Source organism: Leishmania mexicana, chromosome 29 (genome assembly GCF_000234665.1).
Source record: "Leishmania mexicana MHOM/GT/2001/U1103 complete genome, chromosome 29".
Taxonomy (NCBI): domain Eukaryota; phylum Euglenozoa; class Kinetoplastea; order Trypanosomatida; family Trypanosomatidae; genus Leishmania; species Leishmania mexicana.
Window position 1 is genome coordinate 655,700 of NC_018333.1, and position 24,547 is coordinate 680,246.

The window sequence follows — 24,547 nt, forward strand, 5'->3', positions numbered from 1 at the left end:
CAAATCCCTTTTCTCCGTGGCTGCGGCTGCTTCGATTGAGCCCGGCTGCAATACACGATAGAGCACACATACATCCATAGACGCACACGGACACCCACACGTATACGCCGTTCCCTACCCCCTCATACAAGACTGTGAACATACACCCTTCACACATTGAGCCGGCCACCTCCGTGTGCTGTGTACGGACGTGCTGCTTTCCCGTGTGAACGCTTTCGGCCGTCGATTTGTGTTTTAAGTCTTTTTTTCCCTTTGGGATTTTTCTCGTTCCGCTTTCGCTACTGTTCAATGCCACACTCAGGCAATAAACTGGTACCCATCGGGTGCAACATGAACGATGCCGCCTACCCGTTTCGGGGGGAGCATCGTCTCGCGAGCTGCATCAATCATGGCCACAGTGGCGTCGTCAAGAGGATCCCGACATCGATTGCGATGCGCATCAGCGGATCCAACTTAGTAATCGAGGAGGTGAAGACGCCAAAGGGGGTTGAGTTAGAGTGCGAGCTGGGCGTTGACGGCGGCATCGCGCGACCGGTGTCGCTGCAGCAGGCCTCTGCCTTCATGGTGCCCGGCGATGGCCACGACTATAACCTCATTGCCACTGTGAAGGCCAGCGGCAACCCGATGAAGCACTACTGCAAGCTCACCTTTAATGGCAGCGAGGGCATGAGTGTGCTGCGTGTGCGCGCGCCGGAGGGCTGCAGCCCAGATGCGGTGTACATTGTTGCGGACGGCCGTCGGCTACGACCCACGGCGGGGTGGTTCCGCATTCCCATCCAGACGAAGGAGTGCGCTCTGGTCGTAAATCTCCCGCTCGACGGCGCGCCGCCGCCGCTTCCTCCTCCCTTTTCATTCACTGCTACCCCGCCGCTGCCGCCGGCGACCAGTGACGGACTTGCTGAGAAGACGCTGGAGGCGGCCGCAGGGGTGCCGTGGACTGCAGGGAGCGTGCCTGAATTGGAGACGCGCATTCATCCCCCTCTCATTCCTAACGTGGGAGCGGTCACCCTCACGGAACCCATTGCTGCCGCGATGCCGAGCTTTGTCGCGACTGCGCCCGGCTTCAGCCTTCAGCTGACCGGCGAAAACGGCAGCTCGGCGTTTGGCGTCGGTGTCGCCGCACTGCCGCTGACCCACCGCCGAGCGCAGACGGTTCAGATCGTGGTAAGCGATGCGGAGGGGCGGGTGTTGCTGCGGCAGCGATCGCATGTGCCGTCGCTGGAGCCTGCGGCAGTCTGTCTGGCGTTGAAAGACGACGGCAAGGGTGGACTTGCCCTGAGCGCGAATCCCGGCAGCAAGATTACACTCGGTGGCGTGCCGCAGGCAGATCCTTCAGCCGTGGCTGTCTTGCCGCGCGTTGTGCCCCAACGGGTGGCTGTGGAGCAGCCAAATGCAGACGGCTCTGTCTCGAAAACAACCCTGGACGTGGCACCGACGTCGGGGCCCGCCGCCGTCTCTGTAGCCGTGTCGAAGCAGCCGCAGCCGCAGCCGCAGACACAGGCGCTGCCAGAGGCCTGGGTGAAGGAGCTCTCTGAGGCGCTGCAAAACTCGAATCCGGAGGAGCAGCGCCGCCTTGTACAGAGCATTTATCCCTCGTCGATTCCTGGCATGACGATTGTGAATTTTGTGCGCGATCAGCTCACCCGCCAACCACCCGCCATCTCCTTCACCGTCTCTAGCAACGGCTTGGAGGCGGTGCAGTGCCCCGGCTGCTCGGTCACTGCCGCCGTCGGCAACGATCCTGCGCGCCAGATTCCGGCCTTCGGGTCGGTGGCGTTGGCGTCAGGAAAGTCGGCTCTGCTGATGGCGACGAGTACGCTAACGCACCGCGCCGTATCTTCATGCCGAGTGCAAATGGCGCTGTCGAGCGCCGTGGCCCTCACCAGTCCGACGGTTTCGGCATACCCGCCGCACGCAGTGGCAGGGCCACTCATTCAAGCTGGTTCCTCGGCAGACGAAAAGGCGGATTCCGACGTGGTGAGCCGTCTTGTGGACTGCCTGTTGCGCCACAACCTGAGCGCGTCGCTGGTCGCCAAAGAACTCGACAGCATGTCGACGGCCCTGTTCTCCGCGCAGGGGCGCCGCATGCTCTCGCTCCTGACAAGCTGCCTACGCAGCGCTACTGCGAGCGGTGCGGCCGCTGCGATGCAGGCTGCCAGCACTCAGGCCGCCGCGGTCGCCCACGCGGCACCGGAGGAGATCTTCTTCACGTGTGGGCCGGGCTACGTGGACAACATCTACACGACTCAACCGCAATACGAGCTGTTTGGCGCCGTAGACGACAAGGCGCCGCAGGCGGTGCCGCAGCGCGGCCGGATACCTGCGCAGGGCACCCTCGACGGTGAGCACAAACCCTTCTTCATCCGCATCACCGCGCGCGACCCGACAACAGGGACTGTCAAGGTGGAGAAGACGGTCACGATGCTCGGTGTTGGGCACGAAGCGAGGCCGATGCCCGCCGCTGAGACGCTGCCAGAGACATTTGCTGAGGAGCCGTTGCACCGGTTAGGCGCGGCAGCTGCCGGGGCACCTGCTTTCATCCCAGAACAGGAGCCGCCCACCGTCAGCGTGGTAGCTGCGATTCCATACATGGACGTGTCGCTGCAAGCAGTGGGCCAGGACGTCCAGGCGCGCATCCTGTGTCATCCGCATCTCCGCATCGTGTGCGACGTAGACGGCGTTGGCGGTAACACGGGCCGCTCCGACTTTGTGGCCAAGATGCCGGCCTCCCGCTTCCACCAGGTCAACTTCAGCCTCATAGATCTGCATGGCCGCGTGGTGTTCCAGCAGAAGCTCGGCGTTCCAGCCATGATATCGCCTCTTTGGGGTCTGGCGTTGCAGCACAACGGCCTCGCCGTAGATCCTGAGGTGGGCGCCATTGTGACGGCGTCGATCGACAGAGCGCTGGAGCGAACGCTGCAGGGCAACTTTGTCTCCTTCGACGCGAGTGCGCCGCACTTTGTGCACCTGCGCAAGTACCACGACGGTATTCATGGCGGCACCGCGGGTGAAGTGTCGCTGCGCCTCCCTGGCCTGACCCTGCCAGCGGAGCTGGAGGAGGTGACGCGTATTATGCGTCGTCGTGCCCACGGCGAAGCCAGCGATTCGCAGACCAAGGCGGAGCTGGAGCAGCTGCGCGCTCGCTGCACCGCGGCTTCCGTTGTGGAGCTGATTTCCAGCATCCTCGATGGTTGGCCTGCGCCAGTGAGCGCGGATGGGCGCCCCTCCGGTCGCGACAGCCCATCAAGCCGCATCTTCTTCCGTTTGACTGGGACGGATTGAACCCGTAGGCGGATAAGGAGCGACCAGCTGAGTGCGTCAGAAATAAAGGACGGAGAAGTCGAAGGCGCCCACGGCGACGGTGGGCTGCTTGTGCGTCTGCCTTAACGGTCTTTGTTTTTCAACGTCCCCCTTCCCCCTTTCAGCTTTCTTGCTTGCTCGTGTTGTTGGTGCTTTCATGCACCGGCGTGCCCTTCGAGGACACGTGCCTGATAGACGTCTAGATAGATGACGGTGGCACAGATCCGTATGTATGTATGTGTGTATGTGTGTGTGTGTGTGTGTGTATCCCTCCTTCCTTCCCTCCCTCCCTCCCTCTCTCGGTGGTCGAGCGGAACTTGCGCTCTTTATCGCGTCCTCTTGTGTTTTGCTCTCCTTCAAGGTGTCGTCGTGTCGTGTCTCCTTTCTTCTCTGTGCCTGCGTGCAAGTCGCGCCAGGAGGCTGCACCGGCCTTTTGTTTTCGGCGCTCATATACGGATTCTCCGTAAGCGCGCCCCTACAGAGGAGGGCCGACGTGCCCGTGCCCCTTCCCCCCCCCATCGAGTGTGGTGGACTAGAACGAAAGGCAAGTGAGGAGGACGAAAACCATAAAAAAATGGCAGAAGCTCGCGCCGGAACGGCAAGGCACACACTTCCTCAGCGTCTCCACTGAGGGCATGGGCCATTCGGAGAGACCAGCAAAGCCCACAGGAGGGTTTTGACGATGACGGAAAGATGGTGAAGGGTGCAGAAGCAGTGTGGTACATATACGCCTGCGCCCTCATGGGCGCATGAGACGGGTGCGACTGCGGATGTTCAGGCCCGTGAACGTATGTCATGCAATCTTATTATCTGATGATGTGCCTCATGCTCTTTCTCTGCTCTCGTCTCCTTTCCCGTAGGTTACCTGCGTGTAACACACACGGCGCTGGCAGCCTTGGCCCCTCCGCTCGCTCGCTCATTCTCCCCGTGCGCTGTCGTGATTCTGCTGCACCCTCCGATTCAGCATCTTCTGAACATCCCGTTTCTACGCACTTACCTCTGACTCTATCGCGCTCTTTTCGAGTGCGCTGCGCGAGTGTGAGGCCACCATGTTTGCGCCGCGAAGAGCCACAGTAGACATCGCTCATGAGCAGGTGCTCGGGTGCACGCCGGCACGCAGCACTGCTGCTGCGGACCCTGCTCCTGCGTCACGGTGTCCCCAGCCGCCGCTTACGTCACCCCCGCTGCACTCACGTCCAAAACGCCATCCGGCTCCTAGCAGCGGGCTCGCGCTTGTGCCATGCCAGCCAGCGGGGCGGCGATGCTTGCTTGCTGGGACGCTCAGTCAACGCCAAGTTCCTCGCAAGCGCATTATTCTTTCGGGCAGGGGCCCCAGCGCGGAGCGCACTGTTGCCCTGGCGCGCCAGTCGTATGATGGTGCAGCCTACCCAAACTCGGGGTCGTATGCACCCCTCGACTCCAAGTGCTACAGCTCTTCCATCCCCACCAGCAGTAGCACCTCTTTATGCGCCAACGCGCTCACGTCTTGGGCGCAGACGGAGCTCAGTGAGCCAGCGCCGTCTCCCACATCCCCGGCCGTCAGGTCCTTACCACACACCAACCCGTACTACTGCTACGTTCCAAAGTCACCGCCTTCGGCGAGGGAGCAGGCGGACACAGATGCAGCGCCAATACCGCCACCAGAGTCTGTTCGCGATGCCTTTGAATCCTCGCCACGGAGCGCCAGGGCACACTCACAACCACAAATGGCAAACTTATCATCTCTCCGCACCGTTCCTAGTGTTGGCACTGCAGTGGCTTCCACGGTGGCTGCAACGGCGACGTTGCACAGAAGCGGCAGTGCAAGCATTTTTGAGCGTCTTGCTGGTGAGTCGTGTATCGGAATGACGATGCTCGGCAAGCGCGTGCGCCAGTGGGCTGAAGGTGCGGGGTTGGTGCTGCACCCCTCCAGCTCTGCGTGGCACGCGCTGCTGGCGTACTCGACGGAGCCTCTTAAGCACGAGCGGCTGTGGCGGCAAACGTGTGCCAAGGGCCGCTACCGGTTGTCATTGCTCGCACGCGCCAAGGTCGGCGACACCACTCACTCTGCCGACTCTGTACGAGAGCACACGGCTGCTCATCGGCCATCGCATGCTGATCCGCGCCATAAAGGCACGACTCATGGACAGCGGGGTCCTGCGAGGCGGCGCTCCTTACCTTCGGTCACCCCTGGCGGTCTGATCGCCTACCGCCGCCGGCAGGAGTATACGCGGTGGTGTCAGTGGCAGTTGTGGCACTTTTTCGAGCAGGGCAGTCGCTACCTGACGAGTGTGTGGCGCGTGTCACCCCCCCTTCACTGTTGGCGACGCCACGCCGTCCGCTGCTGTGGCAACACCGAGTGTAGAACAACTTCTCCTGCATCGTCGATATCACGTATCTTCGACGGCCGGTACGTGGTGCCGAGCGGGGCGAGTATCGACGCCACGCAAGAGGGGCACAGAACACTGGAGAGGCGGGTGAACGTCCTGCTGCGACTTCTGCGGCAAGAAAATGGCCCCTCTGCGCCGGCGAGTGAGGTGCGTTCTCGCAGCCGTGAAGGTGGTGGCAGCGGAGCTATAATGGTTGCTTGCGGAGCGGGTGACACGGGCGGCAGCACCGTCTTGGACCTCGGTGGAGAGGGGGCGGAGGATGAGGAAGATGCAAACGTGTACCACTCTGTAAGCCAGTCGCGGCGCATCAGTGAGACTATGGCGGCCACGCAGCCCTACCTCGACGTGCGCACGGATGAGGCGACGGGCCTCATGCGTTTGAGCCTGTACGTCAACGGAGACGCCGGCGGTAACGGTGCGGAATTCGTCGGCAGCAGCGTCGCTGGGTGCATCGACAACCACCGCTGGGTGATCCTGAAGGGCCTGTGGTCGCTGCAGGTTCTCGTGTTCTGTTTTCATCGAGAGGAGGAGCTGTCGTCATCGGCTGGGAAGCATGTCGACGAGCACCTCAAGAAGCAAGGCGGATATGACGAGCAGACGGAGCAAGATGCAAGCCGTCGCAGCCAGATCGTCGACGGACTGGTGGTCAAGGGCGTAGCGTTCGCCAAGGTGAACACGGGGCACACTTTGGCGACAGCGCAGGACACCTTTGCGTGCACTCGCTGCGGGCAAACGCGGCGTCGGCATAATGAAGTGTATATTTCGAAGAAGACAGGTCGTATTCTGTGTGGTATGTACTACTGCGTTGTGTGCCTGGCTCGCACGCACCATGTGCGCCTTCCACCCATGAAGGACATCCCGCCGGGCCTGCTCGGCGAGAGGGAGGCTTCCGTGGCGGACGTTAGTGGGTTGCAAACAGTGTGTGACGTCTCCTCCGCGCTATCTAGCGCCTCGCTGGCGCACTGTGGGAACACAGGTTTGCCAGACCTGCTTCCGTCGGCCTATGCGCATCAGTGCAGCATGAACTCCGCTCGCGCTGCAGACGTGTCGCAGTTGCCGGATGAGGCGGCAGCCACCGCGATGCGAGAGTGGACCCGTGCTGCGGCTGCCGCCCCGCCTCCTGAGTGGCACCCGTGCGGTAAGGTAGACAGCGATGAGCTCTTTGGTGGGATGCGCGGGCTAGACTGCCCGCCTCCGCGACCTCGCATGTAGGATGCGAAGGGAAATATCCTGCTCTTGTTTGCGTTTGCGTTTGCCGTTGTGCTGGTGAGAGGTGGCACTTTGTCCCATTGCCGTCGCGTAGCCTCCCTCCCCCTCCCCGCCGTAGGTAGGAGAGAGACGAGCACATCCACTCCACATACTCGACGATTTCTGTGCGTCTGCTTCTCTGTGTATGCTGACGCGCCGTCGTGCGTCGCTTCCTCTTCTCGAGAATGCGGCACTACCTCTGCGCTCTCCGAATCAGCTGTTGGAGCGCCATTCGCATTACGTACGAATGGGGCGTCGAACATGTGCGCCTCTGCAGCGCTTGGACGGAGACAGCCACGGGAGCATCACTCGTCTGCGAAGGACGACGCGGGCTTCTCTTGACCTGAGCTTTCCCATTCGGTAGTCACACCAGTGCCAGCGACCATCTCTCCCTTTGTCTGGAGGAACGATGCGATGCTGTGGCTTCCTTCTATCGCGTCCTGTCGTGGGTTTGCCTAGTCGAGCGCAACCTCGCGACATTGTAACCGCTCGCCCGCCCGCCCCCCTCCCTCCCCGCCCCCAATGCGCCTTCCTTGCCTCGACGACAGTGTCCTCTGCAGAACTCGTTTCTCCCTACTCTCCGCGAAAGGCAACCCAACGGAAGGAGAAAACAGACAAAAAAACGAAATGAAGACCGAACCAAAGAAGAAAAGAGAAAAAAAGCGCTGCTGTCTGCGCTTCCTCTCCCTCCTCCTCTCGCGCATGCTGGCTGGCACTTTTACCGCGCTGACGGCTTCACAAGCTGTGGTGCGCTGATGGACGGAGTATCTTACTCGCCAAGCCGAAGAGCACACACACACACACACACACACACACACGCACACGCACACGCACACGCACACCCACACAGCAGGAAAGTGGTAAGAGCCCTCTATCGGGTCCATCCTTTCCTGGCTCTCTTCATCACGCGCGCTTTTACCTCTCCGTCATTCCTCTTCGCGCAAACACGCATGTTGACGCGGGCATCTAGACAACCCGGGCAGCCCCCCCCTCCCTCTTCATGACACTCCTAGCAGATGGCGAGGACACACATCACTACGGCTCTGTGTCCTCTTGATACTTTTTCGTAAGCCTTTTCGTTGCCGTTGCTTTCTGTGCCCCTACTGCTTCCCTCCCTTGACTCTTCACACGTCCTTTTTCTGTACGAGTTCACATGAATAGCCGCAGCCAAAGTAGAAGGCGACGCATGCGCGCATGAAGGCCTGACGACGCTGGTGTCTCCGTGCAGGCAATAATGCACAGTCGCCCACGTGCAGGACACGACATGGAAGAAGTAACTCACGTTGTTTCTGTGTTTGTAGTGGATCGCTGGCGACTCTGCGGTTTCTCTTGTTTTTTTTGAAAGTTTCCTTCCGAATCACCACCGCTTTTGCTTCACTTTGGCGCCACGTGGACTACGCACGCCTTGGCGCCCTCGGCGGTCACGTGTGTGGGTCCTTTATTATTAGCACTGTCTCCGCCGCTCTTGTTGCGGATGGGGACCGCTGATGGCGGTTGTCCTCTTGGCAGGTCAGTTCCCCCCTCCCCCTCCCACGTGGGTGCTGGCGGAAAATGTATATCGCAATGCACTTCGTGAGCTGCAAGTCAATGCCTCCGCCGTGGTAGACACTCTTCAGCGCCTTCTTCCTCTTTTCCAGCTTAAACGAACACTACTCCTCAGCGCTTGCTCGACTGTGCCCAGAGAAACGTGGGCACTCGAACCCGCGCAAACGGACGTGAGGGTGGTCTGTGTGCGCGTGTCTGTGTGCCTTGGCACACAGAGGCATTCAACAAGCGCAGCACGCAATCGTGGGTGCGCCGAGGGTTCATCGGCGTAACGTCACTTGCTCCGCCTTTCTCGACCCAACTCTCCCATTCATGAGACACGCGCGAGGTACTCTGCGCATGATATTTGGTTTGCGTGGATGCACGGTCTTGGAGCTACCGACGAAGCGCACGTCATCTGCGAACAGAACAGAAAATGAGAGGGGGTGGGGGTAGGGGTGAGGTGTTTTTAACGGTACGAGCGCTTTAGTCGCTCATTATATTCTCGATAGTGAGCTCTGGTTTACCACATACGCGCCGGCTCTTTTGGAGTGCGTATTTTCAATCCCATCTCGCATGTGTGTGCCGGGGACGCTCTTATTCTGTTTTCCGTTGCGCATGTTTTTTTTTTGTGATTTGCCCATGTTACGCCACGCATTACGATCGAAATGCAACTCGTCTTTTGCCTCCAACATCCCTGAAATCGAGTGTGTGTCCCCGCGTTAGCTTCGTCTGCCAGTCAAACCAGCACGGTCGACGACGTGATGCATCGAACCGAGCTTAATGACTGCATAGGAGCAGCTAGTCGGTGATGAGCGTGCGAAAAATCAGGCAGCAGTGTACCAAGGACACCATCAAAAGACCCGCACGAGGCGCCGACTCAATGTCTGTAACTGGCCCACACTTAACGTTGATGCCACCGCTTCTCTCCCACCTCACGCGCATGCGCTTGTAGCATTAACTCCCTCCCCCTTCGGGTGCTGATGATCTCTCATCTTGTTTCTAAATTCTAATCGACAACATCATTCCGCCGATCAGCTTGTGAGGCGCTTCCCATCCATTCAACGCGTACGGGCACAGCCGTCCAGACAACTGCGCCCAGCAATAGCCTCCGCACATAATTCGTAGGCGCGAAGTCGCTCTTTTTTTCGCTCGGGTTTTCCTCCAGCATTTCCGGCTTGAGATGCTCCGTCGAACTCTGCTTCGCTTCAAGCCGACCATCCTGACAGCAGCCGAGGCCCTCCACGATGTCAAGGATGGCGCCACCATCGCCCTCGGTGGATTCGGCTTTTGCGGCTTTCCGTTTGAGCTACTCGAAGCACTTAACCAGAAGAGCACAAAACAGCTTACCCTCATCGCTGGCACGACATCAGGGCCTGAGGACGGAACCGGGCCCCTCGCGCGTGATGGGCAGATTGCGAAGATCATCACCAGCTACGTTGGCGAGAACAGCGTTCTCTCGGATCGACTCTTTAAGGGCGAGTTTACAATCGAGTTTTGCCCCATGGGCACGCTGGTGGACCGGCTGCGCGCTGCGGGCGCGGGGCTGCCGGCCTTCTACACCCCCACCGGCTACGGCACAGCAGTATCCGAGGGTCGCCTCCCTGTGCGCTTTGCGCCGGGCAAGTCGGTGAGGGTGGCCGAGTACAGCCACCCGCGCGAGACGCGGCAGTTCAACGGGCGGTGGTGCACGCTGGAGATGGCGCTGCCAGCCGACTTTGCGTTTGTGCGCGCGTGGAAGGCGGACAAGCGCGGCAACCTCGTGTTCCGCGGGACGACGCAGAACTTCAACCTTGCGTCCGCGAAGGCTGCGAAGGTGTGCATCGCGGAGGTGGAGGAGATTGTGGAGTGCGGGGAGCTGGACCCGAAGACGGTGCACCTGCCCGGCGTGTATGTGCAGCGCCTGGTGTGCCCACCGAACATCAAGAGAGTCGCCGAGTTCGTGGTGGAGCGCAAGCCTGGCTCCTCGACGGGGACCGGCAAGAACGCACATGCAAGCCGCAATCTCATAGCTCGCCGCGCAGCCCTTGAGATCAAGGATGGCATGACACTGAACCTTGGCATCGGCATCCCCAACATGGTGGCGAGCTACATACCGCCTGATGTGGACGTGGTGCTGCAGGGAGAAAATGGCTTACTTGGCATTGGCCCCTACCCGCTGCCGGAGGAGGTGGACCCCGATATCACTAACGCCGGCAAGCAGACTGTCACCATGAGCAAGTCGGGTGCTTCGCTGTTCGACAGCGCCGAGTCCTTCAGCATGATTCGCGGTGGTCACTTGGACTTGACGATGCTTGGTGCGCTGGAGGTCTCTGGCACCGGCGACATTGCCAGCTGGTGGGTGCCTGGCAAGGTGCTGAAGGGCATGGGTGGCGCCATGGACCTTGTCATGTCGGGCTGCCGTATTGTCGTACTGATGGAGCACACAGACAAGGAGGGTAAGCCGCGCGTTGTGGAATCCTGCAGCGTGCCGGTCACTGGTTCTGGCGTGGTAGATATGCTCATCACTGAGCTTTGCACGTTCCGCTTTGTGAAGCATAAGGGCGGCATCAACGAAATGTGGCTGTCGGAGCTCTCCGAGGGCGTAACGGTGGAGGAGGTGAAGGCCAAGACAAGTGCTACGTTCAAGGTCGACCCAAATCTCAAAACGATGCCGCGAGTGGATCCTTTACCGACTTGAGCGGGAGGTCGGCGGCTTGCCGATCATTTGACTCCGTGCTTTTTTTTTCTCGCGTTCACTTGCTTCCACAGGTAGCACAGGTGCTAAGTTGTGTGGCAGCTGCGTTTCACCCGCACGGATGTCCCCCGCATACGGAATAACTCGTCCTGCTTCCCCCCTTTCACGTCGCTTCATCCTTTTTTATTTTCTTTTCTTTTTTTTCCCTTGTGCTCCTTCTCCGGATAGGTTTGCTTTCCCCATGCATTTTCTTTCTTTGGTATGTTTTCACCGAAAACATCTGCGAGCGCTGTCACACATCAACGTGTGTATTGGCTTCTTTTTTGTGTTGATTTGGTTTGGGGGACGTCGGTCGGGAGTGGTGGCGTACTGTGTGTACCCCGCCATTTCTCTCTCTCGTTGGTTGCACGCCCACCTCTCTGGCCCTCCTCCCGCCATTTGCTACTTTAGGTCGTGCTTCCCCCTTTCTCTGTGGTTTGAAGAGGTGGGCAGCTTGCACTCTCGCACTCTCGCACTCAAACCGACACACACACACGCACAGACACATACATGCATACATTACACACGCTCTCTTGCCCCTCTCCTATTCTTCATCTTGCTCTCCGCCTTTCTCTTTCAATGTGGCACCTTTGTGTGTTCAAGTGTCTTACCCTCTTCTCCCCTTTCCTCGCTCTGTTCTCCATCCGCGCGCCAGAATATTCTTTTCTTTTGCAGAGCTTCATGGATGTCTGTCCTTGGGGGGTATGTGTGCATGTGCCTGGAGAGATAGTGCGGCCGTGTGGAGTGATTCCACTCCGCCCTCTTCGTGCGTTTGGGTATCGAACGAAGATGGCCGCGTGCGGGGCCTTTTTCTTTTCCATTTTTTTTACTCTGCTTTACTCTGTCAATTCGGTAGCACGCAGCGGTGCACGTGTCTAGGAAAAGGTGGACAGGCGTTAGCTGCGGTAATCCGTGACTTCCGAGTGCGCGTTGACATCCTTTTGCACCTCCCACGCCTGGACACCTTCATCCCTGTTGTCGAGGACGGGTGACCACTGTAGCTGACGTGCCAGTGAACTTCCATACTCGCCATGGTGATGCATTGCCTCGCGTGAATCCAGGGCAGCCACTGCGCCTTCACATGTTTCCGTCTCTCTCCCGAATGTGGCAGATTCATATCCTTCTTTAAAACGCTTTGATCAGAAAACGAAAACGGCAACAGCAACAACAGCAAAAAATGCACCGAAACAGCGCAACGTCGTGGTGACGAAGCACCCTGACCTGGCCTGCGTTTTTATTTATGGCTTGGCTATTCTGGGTGACGTCGTCAAAGATGGAGACGACATTAGCACGCTCGTCCCACCCTTCACACTGACCGGCGATGTATGCAGCAAGAGGTGTTTCTTGTATTGCTTTCTCTCTTTCTGTCTTGCTGTATTCAGCATCAGAGCACGCGTTATCGGAACGCGCGGGGCTCCCACGCCCCCTTGCCTCGTTTTGTTTTTGTTTCGTGTTCACCGAGACTCTCCGCGCATTATCGCTCACTCTCCTCTCCCCTCTCCTCTCTCTCGCGCTTCCTCTTCGTTGTTGTTCCCCTTAGTTTTCAGCCGTCTGCGCCGCCCTCACACTTCTCTCTATCCCTGCCCCTCTCTTGCGTGTATTGGACGAAGACACCGTGGCTCTTTAGTGGAGTAGCCGGCTTCAGCGCACACGCACACGCCACCGGAATGCAAGCAAACACATGCGAACTCCCGAAACTCATCTTGCCCGAGGTCTTTTTCTTTCTTGGCTGTATTCACGCTCTGGTCGCTTCACTTCGAGTCTGACTCCTCCCTTTCTTTATCCCTCTCTCTATCTATCTATATATTTGTTCTTTAGTTCGTTGCTGGCAGATCTCGCTCGATTTGCCACACCCGTGGGTGACGCTGTTACCCCGTAATCAACCACCCAGTGCCACTGCCTCTGCCTTTCCCTCCCTCGTCATTAACTCGGCAGTCTCTTCCCTCTTCTTAATTGACTTTTATTCACGTGCCCTTCGCCACCTCGTCTGAGTTTCCAACGGTGGGGAGCACTACCTCTTCCTCCTCTCCGTCGCCCATCTTCTTTTTTTTGCGTGTCGTTTTCCTGTGTGTGCGAGAACGCCTTGCCGATCCCACACCACACACACACACACACACACACACACACATACACACCACCCACAGGAGGGCAGGCAGGCAGGTCCCCTCTAAAAAAATAATAAACACGCACCCATCTATGTAAATGAGCACCCGCGAAATAACCCCTCTCTCTCCACCACTGCCAAGGAATACTGGCATATAGGCAATCTGTTCTTGTATGTTGATATATAAATAAATATATATATATATTCATATATGTGTCCCCCCCCCTCCCACACCCACCCACACACACCTCCTCCCCTCCTCCCCTTTTTCTGGAGTTGATATCGTCTTGTTTCTAACGCACCTCTCCCTCTCTCATTTTCTTTCTCTGACGGACTGGACGGGTGGTGGCACAGGCTCCACACACACACGCACGCACGCACGCACGCACACACATACACATACATACACATACACGTAAGCCATCGTACGTTGCGTGCGCCCAGCTAGTGGGGACTGGAGTCCATTTTAGTTGTTGTCTTTCGTCGTATTTTTATCTCTTGCCAGCGTGACGGCCAGTGAGCACTCAACGCCGGCATTTTTATCGGTTTACGCACGTGTCGGACTGCTGCCCTTTGTGCCCTCAGGACCACTGCCACTCACCTCTCCTGCATTCGCTCGTATCCGCCGCCGTTCTTCCTATCTCGCACGCCCTCACCTTTTTGGGACGGCGCTTTTTTTTGCTCGCCGCTGAGAATTCATCTGCCTCTGGCAGCCATGGTGGGTCATACACGCCGGATCTTCCGGCCAATGCTGATGAGTGCCGCCGAGTCTGTCCAGGACATTCACGATGGCGCCACCATTGCGGCCGGTGGATTCGGCTTTTGCGGCTTTCCGTTTGAGCTACTCGAAGCACTTAACCAGAAGAGCACAAAACAGCTTACCCTCATCGCTGGCACGACATCAGGGCCTGAGGACGGAACCGGGCCCCTCGCGCGTGATGGGCAGATTGCGAAGATCATCACCAGCTACGTTGGCGAGAACAGCGTTCTCTCGGATCGACTCTTTAAGGGCGAGTTTACAATCGAGTTTTGCCCCATGGGCACGCTGGTGGACCGGCTGCGCGCTGCGGGCGCGGGGCTGCCGGCCTTCTACACCCCCACCGGCTACGGCACAGCAGTATCCGAGGGTCGCCTCCCTGTGCGCTTTGCGCCGGGCAAGTCGGTGAGGGTGGCCGAGTACAGCCACCCGCGCGAGACGCGGCAGTTCAACGGGCGGTGGTGCACGCTGGAGATGGCGCTGCCAGCCGACTTTGCGTTTGTGCGCGCGTGGAAGGCGGACAAGCGCGGCAACCTCGTGTTCCGCGGGACGACGCAGAACTTCAACCTTGCGTCCGCGAAGGCTGCGAAGGTGTGCATCGCGGAGGTGGAGGAGATTGTGGAGTGCGGGGAGCTGGACCCGAAGACGGTGCACCTGCCCGGCGTGTATGTGCAGCGCCTGGTGTGCCCACCGAACATCAAGAGAGTCGCCGAGTTCGTGGTGGAGCGCAAGCCTGGCTCCTCGACGGGGACCGGCAAGAACGCACATGCAAGCCGCAATCTCATAGCTCGCCGCGCAGCCCTTGAGATCAAGGATGGCATGACACTGAACCTTGGCATCGGCATCCCCAACATGGTGGCGAGCTACATACCGCCTGATGTGGACGTGGTGCTGCAGGGAGAAAATGGCTTACTTGGCATTGGCCCCTACCCGCTGCCGGAGGAGGTGGACCCCGATATCACTAACGCCAGCAAGCAGACTGTCACCATGAGCAAGTCGGGTGCTTCGCTGTTCGACAGCGCCGAGTCCTTCAGCATGATTCGCGGTGGTCACTTGGACTTGACGATGCTTGGTGCGCTGGAGGTCTCTGGCACCGGCGACATTGCCAGCTGGTGGGTGCCTGGCAAGGTGCTGAAGGGCATGGGTGGCGCCATGGATCTGGTGGTGTGCGGTTGCAAGAAGATCGTGCTGATGGAGCACACAGACAAGGAGGGTAAGTCGCGCATCGTTGAGAGGTGCAAAGCCCCCGTCACAGGTCGTGAGTGCCTTGACATGATCATCACGGATTTGGCCGTTTTTGTGGTGGAAAAGGCGGCGGGAGGTGTGGGGTCGCTGGTCTTGACGGAGGTTGCCGAGGGGGTAACGCTGGAGGAGGTGAAGGCCAAAACCGAGGCACCCTTTGCCGTGTCTGCAGACCTCAGGACGATGTCGTTGGCAGCGGTTCCAAGTCAAGCGTAGAACGGTCGTGCTGGGGGGCGGGGATGCCTTATTTCGGATATGGCTGATAGCACTGCCGGATGTCGCCTTTTCCCCTCTTGTTTGCTGGCTTTCTCGTTTATTTTTCATGACGACTCGAGCGTCATTATTATCTGTCCCGACATGGGAGAGACGTAACATTGTGTCAGTCAAGCGCGATGCCTCACGTCTTTCGTCCCTCACGTGTGCGCTTTTTTCTTTTCTGTATTCTTTGCGGACTGGAACTCATCATCTCATCGTCCGTTGTGTTTTCAGGGGCGGGCGGTAGCGCCATCTCGCGAGCTGCGCACGTGGCGTTTTGCGTGAAAGTATCGACGTTACGACTACCACGTCGACTGGACAGCTGGGCGGTGCATCGGTCTCTCTCTTTCTCTCTGTATGTACGTGTGCACGTTTCGATTCCTTTCTTTCGCCGTGCCATCCCAAACGGATGGATCGTGGTGCCTGCGAGTCGACGCGGCGTCATGGCACTCGGTGAGAAGTGCCTAATCAAAAAACAAGCAAAACAAAATACAGTGCAAGGCACAACCTTTCGCAAGAGCCCAGAAGCCCTTGTAGCCCCCCTCCCCCTCGGACTGCTGCCCCGAGTGCGGTGGTGCTCCTGATTTCTTCGATAAGATGGATTCACGTATCGGTCCGAGAGCCGCTCAAGCGGCGGGGGAGGGAGGTCGAGGGCGAGAGCGTCTCTCCGACTACTTCTGCTTCTTGTGCTTCCCACCGCGGGTATGTGTGTTGGCGCAGTCGGCAACGTGCAGCACGGTATTGAGTGCATGCAAACACACGCCCACGACCCTCTTCTGCACAATCCATCTCTCCATTTCTCTATCTTGTTTCTAATCTCGTTCGCACCACAATGCCACTGTGTACTCCTGGCCTTTGCTTCGCTGCTGCTAAACACGCATACACTCGCACATGCACGTACATGGCCAGCGTGTGGGACTGGTTTTGCAGCACGTTTGAGGGTGTGGCCCTTTTTTCTTGCAGCTCCCGCGCTACCGCATCATTCCCTTCGCTGCTGCTACTGTCAGGTATGTACGTGACGAGATCTAGCGCGTCGACTCATACGCTTGTCGGTGTTGGTATCCTTTTGCCTCTGTGTTCTCTGGTCCCTTTCTTCTTCCTGGTTCGTCTTTCCGGTTTGTCGGGCGCATTCCCGCCACGCGTGGCTACGTGACCGCGCGATACGTGTCGTCGCGCGCGTGCAAGCGTCTGTGTGTCGACTGCGTGCGCAAGTCGATGCTTATGCGTTTCAGTGTGACAGTCAGGGAGTCGAGGTACGGAAAGGCACTGCGGCCATCAAGCGGGCGAAGGAGCATCAGTTGTGTGCGTGATTTGCTTACTCTTCTTTGGTTTTAGCTTTTATGTTTTTTTTGTGGCTCGCGTCACTCATATCGTCGCGTCGGTGCCCCATTCCATCCAACCGTGCAGCTGCAGGCGCCCCGCGCGCAGATTGACAGAAGAAGCGGCAACGCTAATCCTTGCATCGTCTTGTTAGATTTCGACCGTGAGCGCGTCGGGGGTTTTCTTTCTTTCTATACCATCTCTCTCTCGCCTCTCCAACGAGGGTGCTCTGTGCTGGGGGGGGGTTTCACTGTTAGTGAACAGTCACGACCCACTTATGTGCACCGGGCGCGCGCTAGGCCCACACGGATACACATCGACGCGTTTACCAAGATACACTGGGCCGGCTTGTGAAGACACGGCTCCCTTGGTCGTGTTGCTCTGCTATGTCCTGTTTTCTTTTTTTTTTTGCCTGTCTTTCAGCTTACTCTTAGACTTGCTGTTGTCAGACCCACGCATCTGCGACGCCTCCACTTGTCTAGCCGTTCTACCGGCGCGGATAAACACACGCCCGGGTGCGCACGCCCCAGCACTCAACAGACCCCGCTCTCCCACCCCTTCCTCCTTGCACGGCTGGGGGAGGGGAGAAGTGGGACGCAAGATACAGGGACACATCAACGCCGACGGAAAAAAAAAGCGTACACACCACATTAAGAGCCGCGCTGTTGAGTGTCCAGGCGTTGGCCTGTTTGGTAGTCGACACGGTACCCCTCTATGCACGCGGAGCGATTGCTTGGCGAGCCGAAGCGACAGGCGCGCTTCTCCCTGTTTCCAACGCCAGCACCGCCCCTCTCTTTCGACGTGCTGGAGTGGGTCCCCGGCAACAGCGAGTTGCTCGCGTGTCTTCCTGTCGGGCGTGCAGCGTCGGAGTACCCCACCGACAGCCGCGCGTCCGTGGCTTCTAGTGGGGGGCGAGTACACCCGCGCGACTGCACCGCCTTCGAGTCTTCCTGCGGCTCCTGGAGGTGCTTTCGGACACTCTCCCGCTGCGGCGACGCTCTTGTGCTGGAAGATGCGCAGTTTGTCGACGTTGGCGCCGCTCGCCGGCACGAGTTCACGTGGCAACAAGGCCCAGGCCGCCTGCCATCAGACAGCGTGAGGTCCAGCTACATCGGTGCGAGCACCAGCGGCTGGCAGACGCTCGCCTCAGTCTCGGAGAATGCCATGGACATGGGTGCTGACATCGTTTCCCGAGATACCCTTCTCGCCAAGCGACGCTGTGAGCGACCGGCGCATCCTGCGCAATGCCACAAGCGAGGGATCCCGATGCAGGATATCCATTCCGTGCGTCGCCACTGCTTCCAGAAGCCCGTAACGCTTGTGTTCGACGCGAGTGGTCACTCAATCAGCGGACGGGACAGCGTCGACACAACGGCTCGCGGCGATCGTGCGAAGTGGGTTCTTCCTCAGAGCCGCCATCATTGCAGTGGCGGCTCGGAGATGGGACTGAATCTGAAGTGGCACTACGAGCTGTGGGGCCCCGTGGGCGTCATCTTCACTCTGCGAGGCGGCCGCCGCATTTTCTTGGCATTCGCGTCGATGCAACACGCGGAGCAGATAGAGGAGCTGCTGACCAGCTTTGCCACTGGTGCGGAACTTGGTCGCCAGCAGCAGAGTTATCACTCACCTCACCGGGGCAGCACTGGCGCATCCGCGTCTTTTTCGCAAGTTCCCGCATCGTCTGTCGGTGATGATATCCCTTTCTCTGCTTATGCAAGTATGCCGCGCACAGCCGCGCCCTCCTCCGGTGCACTGCAGCGCTACGCTTCGTCGTCTTGCGTCTCAGTGCACATCGCGTCATGCGAGGCCTCCTTGCGAGGGTCGCCAGCAACGCCATGCTCGCCGCGAGCCGACTCTGTGTTCTCGTCGGCGTGCGCTTTTAGGGCCCACTGGCTCGTCCCTTCGACATCTGCGGGGACGCAGACAGGAGAGCGGCAGCAGAAGACGGAATCTTTCAAGGATGAAAGCTCGCCGTTGGCGCTCACTGATATCGTGACCGCGTCGCAGGAAGTGGGAGGGGCACTAGCTGCGAGCGTACGTCGTGGCTCGAGCAAGGTTCCTGGTAGCGGGTATTTGTACTGCCGCCCGTGGGGAGAGGCGTCGCGGTACCTGAGGTACTACATTAGGATATGCACGACGGCAGGGAGGGGCCACGTTGTTCATCTCTCGCGGCACCGGCTACGCCTGTGGCAACGGCTCCGGCAAGTCTTTGGAGATGAAAAGCGCTCCGTTTCGCTAGATCTGCGTCGCACCTCTGTCTGCCCAAGTGCCGCACACGAGAATCTGTTGCGGGTGACGTACCAGACCGAGAGTTTTGCGCAGTACAAGAGCATGCGACGACTCGGCGGTGGAGTGGCGTTTGTGGGCCCGGTGGGCGACTTCGCTGCCTCGCGCACTGCGCGTCGACGGGAGCTGGAGCTGTGCGCTGACCACCCAGTCGTCTTCGAAGCGCTGGCCAAGTCACCCGATGAGAGGACATCGTGGCTGGCGTGGTTTCGCAGCCGTGGCGCTACGGTGCAAGCACCTGTCGACGCTTCCCAGCTGGGGGATAATGCGGGTGTCCTGCTAACGCGGGAGGAGCCAGCGGCCTTTCAGCAACTCGGCGGCGAGCCGCTCCTCGCCACCTCACCTGCGGGCGGACGTGGACAAGAGATGTTGTTCTCCTGTACGGCGGATCAGTGTATGTCGATGTGGGTGACACCCACCTTCTCCGCGGAATCGTCGACTTCTCTGGAGCCACTGGCCAGTGGTGACTCGCCGCACCTGCCGCTACAGGAGCAGTCAGAGGGGAGACGAGGCGGCTTGCGGACGTCTGCGGAGACGGCAGCGGCGCCACGGTGGAGCTCCCCTTGCCGCACGTATCCGAGCAAACCGTCTCCCTCTTTACCCAAACCCCCTCCCACAGCTGACAAGCACTCCAGCACGCAAACTCGCCCGCAACCACCTTCCGCTGCGGCCTCTGACACGGGTGACACGCAGGAGGAGGAAGAGGAGCTGACGATTGTCGTCGAGGACGATGAGTTTGACAGGACCGCACCGTGCCCTGAGGCGGCTGAGCTGCACTCACCGGGCTACATCATGCAGAGCGATCCGTCAACGCTGGATCACACAGCAACTCCTCCCCGTCGCACCTCTGCCTCGCCTCTGCTGGATGAAGGTGCGCGGTGGCTACGGAGCAGCATTGGCAGGGCCGCCGAGGCGCCTAATATCGTAGCCGCGGCGGACGAGAGCTCGAAGGCTGACCATAGGCTCACTAATAGCAGGTCGACTACGGCAGGGCCGATTGTGGCCCCTATGTACTTGGAAGACACTACGTCCTCCGAAGTTTCGTCTCACAAAGGGTTGAGTGGGTTTCCGCCTCAGCTGCCCGAAAAATCCAAGACAAGCAAGATTCAGCGAGGCGCCGGCGAAACACCGCTGGACCATGCGACGACTGCACAAGGGGCGGCCCGTACTCCACTTTTCACCATGGAGGTGGACAACGCAGGGCTTCAGACACCTGTGGCGACGGCCGATGGCAGTGCGACGCCAGCGCCTCTCAAAACCCCACCTACCGTTGTAGCGTCGGCGTCTGTGCCTGCTAAGGAACGTCCAGGCAGGTCTAGCTCTTCCAAGGGTGTTAGCACGCTCCCTCGCACTTCCGAGCCTGAGACAGCCGTTTTCACGACTGCGACGCTGGAGTCCTTGGTCGGTGGGTTGTCGCAGCGGATGTGGCGGACGCCAAACAGAAGCCTTTCACCAGACGCCCCGCCCGACGCGGCACCGCCAGCGGCGCTACGTAACGGCGCCGAGAAGCCGGCACCCACGAGCACGACGTCGTGCTCCGCGCTTCAAGCATCGCCTTCGAGCTCGCCAGGGATGGTGGGTCATCAGCTGCACCAGAAGGATGCAAGGAACGCACTTGTTGAGGAGAACCGCACGTTACATGGTACCTCGGCATCGTGCTCCTCGGCACCGTCGTCACGGGAGAGCCGTGGCAAGGACGACGGAGACACAGATGACGCACGGGTCTCTCACGCGTTGTCTTCATCATTTTCTGCTCGCGACCGCGACTCTCTGCCATTATGGAGCTCAGCAGTGGACCCGCGGCTGTCGCAGTTCCTGGAACCCTCTGCAAAGGAGACAAGCTCTGACCAGGTGGGTGGTCTCTACCGGGGCGATGGTATGCCGATCAGGGTGCCGTTAACACCGTTTGATCTTCATCTGGTTCCATTGAGAGCGTACTCTGGCAATCAGGCTACCGCTCTCCGCGTGCCGGGGGGAGGCGTCTGCGGCTCAGTCGGGTGCCAGCAATAGCGGGCGCGCCACCCCACGGTTCATTAGAAGCAGCTGTGCGAGCTTAGAGCAGACACCGGGTGGTAGCCGGGCGGATGGCTCGGCGGTTGTCGTGACCCCTCTTCAGCTCTGGACATCCAGTCGTCGTCGACGCGGTGGCAGCGACTGTTTCAACAGCCTACGTACACTGGAGAGTCAGGAGATTATGGAGCAGCGTCGCGCACTCCCGCTGCAACTCGCTATTTTCTGCACTAGAGCTGAGCGATACAGCGTCTCATATGTGTTGCAGAGCAATGTTGTCCTTTTTTGTGGTACGCTGCGCAAGGCAGGGGCACTGTCGAGGAGGCGCGAGGTCGCACTGCCGATCTGCTCACGGGTCGCTCCCTCCTTCACTCTCATAATGCATCACTGATTAGTGGACGCGTCGCATGCTCCCTTTGCCTTGTCTTGCACGTACGTCGGTGGGCTGTTTGTTTCGTGTTTCCTCGCGTGGCGATGTGGTACATGTGACGCTTCCTCAACATCATCATCTAAAGCGCCGTGGCCGCTCTGCCTTCTCGGCTAAAAAAGCCGTCCTTTACGATGATAGTCGCCGCATTTCCTCTCCATCCCTTGCGCCGCTCTCTCTTACACACACACACACACACACACACACAGATGTGCACAGGTGTAGGAGCAACATGCAGGCAAGGGCGGTGTAACTGCGCGGTGTATGTGAGTAGATGCAGGCATAAATCGAATCTTCTCCCCCTTCGCCGCGAAAATAAGAAAAAAATCAACCACGCGTTGCCAGACGGCTGTCGTGGCCGAGGAAGGCTGGCGCTCAAGACGCCAGATATGTGCTGTTGCGGGGGAGATGGACTACCCATGCTCGGAGACGCAGCGCTGGGGAGAGAAAAAAAATGTTAGCAGCCATGCCGTCGTCTGCTGCGTCTACAAAGCGAAACAAAACACGCAAGCGGTAACTGACGGGGTTCACGTTTCGGTGTTTCAGTGACCTTTTTCTACTCTCAGCTGGTTTGCCACGTGCGCTAGTCGACTGCCACACTTCCCTTTATATCCAACTCCGACTTCTTCGCTTCCTTACGTTGCATCGCCTTCGGGTTGTTGTCTAGTGGTGTTGATCGGCGTCACCTTCTCCCTGCACAGCGGGACTGCAGAAGGTGGATACAATGCGTAGGGTGGTGCCTATCAAGCTCCCCTCTGCGTGAGTGTATATGTGGGCATAGCTCTTCGTCGACCTATCTCGAGCTCCCGATGCCACGCGAGCTGCGCTACTGCCGTCCTAGGCGCGACCCTGACGAGTCCCTACTCGCATATCTATCCAAGAAGTTTACCTATCTAGCGGATACGCAGTGGCGTCAGCACATCGCAGCCGGTGACATCCATGTCAATGGGGTGACACTCACTGATGGGTCCTACGTTCTCCGACAGGGCGACATGCTTCGCTTTGCCCCGCCGCGCTCCTTGGAGCCGCCTGTGGACAGCAAGCACATTGAGGTCCTCTACGAAGACTCGACGCTGATAGTCGTGACCAAGAACAGTAACCTGCCGGTTGCAGAGGGTGGTCGTTACTGCGAGAACACACTGGTGGAGGTTCTGCGACGCCGTGGCACTGCTGCGTTTTACACGGCCTCCACGCGTACCAGCCTCGCCGCGACGCATGAGGAAACGGAGAAGGTGTATGACTCTCTCACTCACGCTAGTAAAATTGTTGACGCTGCAGCTCGTGTTGAGGGTTCGACGGCGATGGACGCGAGTGGCGAAGCCGCTGAAACGGCTTCTTCACCTCCTTCCCGACCGCGACTGGAGGACGGCTCGCATGTGACCTCTGCGGCCGGCTCAGCGCCGCGCACTTCTCTGCCGTCGCCCGAGACACCAACGGTTCAGCAGCGAAGCCCCCTCAATCTTTTCACTGTCCAGCGGCTGGACAAGGAAACCTCGGGTGTTGTGGTGCTTGCAAAGAACAGCGTCAGCGCAAGAACTTTAGCGTCGAAACTGGAGACGCAGACGAGAGGCTGTACGGCCGCAGTGGAGTCGCGACTGCGCGAGTGTGGTCACGCCGTGGCGCTCAGCTCCGACGCCTTCGACGAGTTGCTTCGGCTTAAGGCGCAATCAGTGCACAAGACCTACACGGCGGTGCTTCGAGGCGCTGCCCCAGAGGACCGCACGTTTGTGGTGGCGAACTACATGGACTGCATGGCGAAACATCCCACGCACTCACGGGAGGCGCAACACACCCAATTAAACAAGCTGAAAATGTGCTGTGAGCCGATGAAAGAGATGCTGTTCTCGCACGCAGCAGCATCCTTGCCGACACCGCCCAAGGAGCAGGAAACGCAGTGGGGAAGATTGGCTGTAACTCGCATTCGCGTCTTGGCGAGGAACCAGAAGCTCGGACTGACATGTGTGCAGGTGGAGCTTCTCACCGGTCGAAGCCATCAGATTCGCCTGCACTGCGCCGCTGTCGGCTACCCAGTGTTGGGCGACAAGCTCTACACGACGACGACACCTGGAAGAGAGGGCGGTGCCACCGCAGTGTCCGACGCGGTGTACCTCGAGCGAGTTCGGCGTGAAGATGATCCATTTCTTCCCATCGACGATGACGTCAGCGGCGCAGGTGGCACCAGTGGTAACGGCCAAATGTGGTGTCGGCGTCACTTGCTGCACGCGACGCGGATCACCTTTGCACATCCAGATGTTTCGCCGGAGCGCTTGATGACGTTCATGGCGTCGCCGGTGCCCTTCTTCATCGCGGATGTTCGTTTCGAGTGCGAGGAGGACTCCTCGCTGTTCTCTCGGTGGCTTACACGTGCCGTCTCGCGGCCAGTGGAAAGTGCGGACACCTCACAGAGCTGAACCGCATTCTTGCGCGGGTGTACGGCGCTACAGGCAGTGCGGTTTGCTGTTTTTTCTTCCTGATTTCCCTATCTAGCTTTATTTTCAAACCTTCCTCACTCACGTGAGTGCTGCTTTACAACCAAACACATAAAGCGGTCAGGTGACCCACGTACGCGCCCCCTCCCATACTCTGGCGAAGACCTCTTCATAATGCTCACCATTCGAGATTCGGCTTGGTTACCTCGTGCTCTGCAAAGGACTGGTTTACAGTTGATCACCGGGGTCTTCTGCGGCGTGACTGCCACCTAGTGTCTCTCTCTGTTGTGTGCCGGTGTTTCGGTGGAAGACGTGTGCAGGCGCTCCAAGGCGAGAGCCTATGCGGTGTCAAGGCTAGACTGTTACCATCGTCTCCCCCTCCCCACCCCACCCGTCTGCCCTCGCCCTTGTGGCTTTCGCTCTTCAGTAGCCCCCCCTCCCCCACATACATAGGAGCGGTCTTTCCTCACTTCCAGTTATGCTTACCTGCCCGTGCGGCTCCGTTTCACTGCCGCCGTATACGTCGATCTCTCCTGTGGTCGTTCGCGACTGCTGTGGTG

The 24,547-nt window shown here is 59.0% G+C and overlaps 6 protein-coding genes across 6 annotated transcripts; all 6 read left to right on the forward strand.

The window, feature by feature from the left end:
* Window positions 1–288: 288 nt before the first annotated feature.
* On the forward strand, window positions 289–3,282 carry LMXM_29_1900 (conserved hypothetical protein; the record flags this gene model as incomplete). The annotated part of the gene is made up of 1 exon (XM_003877284.1): window positions 289–3,282. The coding sequence occupies one exon, from the start codon at window positions 289–291 to the stop codon at window positions 3,280–3,282; it is 2,994 nt and encodes a 997-aa protein (XP_003877333.1).
* A 1,724-nt stretch (window positions 3,283–5,006) lies between these two features.
* Window positions 5,007–6,881, forward strand: LMXM_29_1920 (hypothetical protein, unknown function; the record flags this gene model as incomplete). Its single annotated transcript, XM_003877285.1, has 1 exon — window positions 5,007–6,881. One exon carries the CDS (start codon window positions 5,007–5,009, stop codon window positions 6,879–6,881), a length of 1,875 nt encoding a protein of 624 aa, XP_003877334.1.
* A 2,743-nt stretch (window positions 6,882–9,624) lies between these two features.
* On the forward strand, window positions 9,625–11,121 carry LMXM_29_1930 (succinyl-coa:3-ketoacid-coenzyme a transferase-like protein; the record flags this gene model as incomplete). Its single annotated transcript, XM_003877286.1, has 1 exon — window positions 9,625–11,121. The coding sequence occupies one exon, from the start codon at window positions 9,625–9,627 to the stop codon at window positions 11,119–11,121; it is 1,497 nt and encodes a 498-aa protein (XP_003877335.1).
* Window positions 11,122–13,976: 2,855 nt separating this feature from the next.
* On the forward strand, window positions 13,977–15,476 carry LMXM_29_1940 (succinyl-coa:3-ketoacid-coenzyme a transferase-like protein; the record flags this gene model as incomplete). The annotated part of the gene is made up of 1 exon (XM_003877287.1): window positions 13,977–15,476. One exon carries the CDS (start codon window positions 13,977–13,979, stop codon window positions 15,474–15,476), a length of 1,500 nt encoding a protein of 499 aa, XP_003877336.1.
* A 2,073-nt stretch (window positions 15,477–17,549) lies between these two features.
* LMXM_29_1950 (hypothetical protein, unknown function) lies at window positions 17,550–21,131 on the forward strand (the record flags this gene model as incomplete). The annotated part of the gene is made up of 1 exon (XM_003877288.1): window positions 17,550–21,131. One exon carries the CDS (start codon window positions 17,550–17,552, stop codon window positions 21,129–21,131), a length of 3,582 nt encoding a protein of 1,193 aa, XP_003877337.1.
* A 1,236-nt stretch (window positions 21,132–22,367) lies between these two features.
* Window positions 22,368–23,969, forward strand: LMXM_29_1960 (RNA pseudouridylate synthase-like protein; the record flags this gene model as incomplete). Its single annotated transcript, XM_003877289.1, has 1 exon — window positions 22,368–23,969. The coding sequence occupies one exon, from the start codon at window positions 22,368–22,370 to the stop codon at window positions 23,967–23,969; it is 1,602 nt and encodes a 533-aa protein (XP_003877338.1).
* Between the last annotated feature and the right edge of the window lie 578 nt (window positions 23,970–24,547).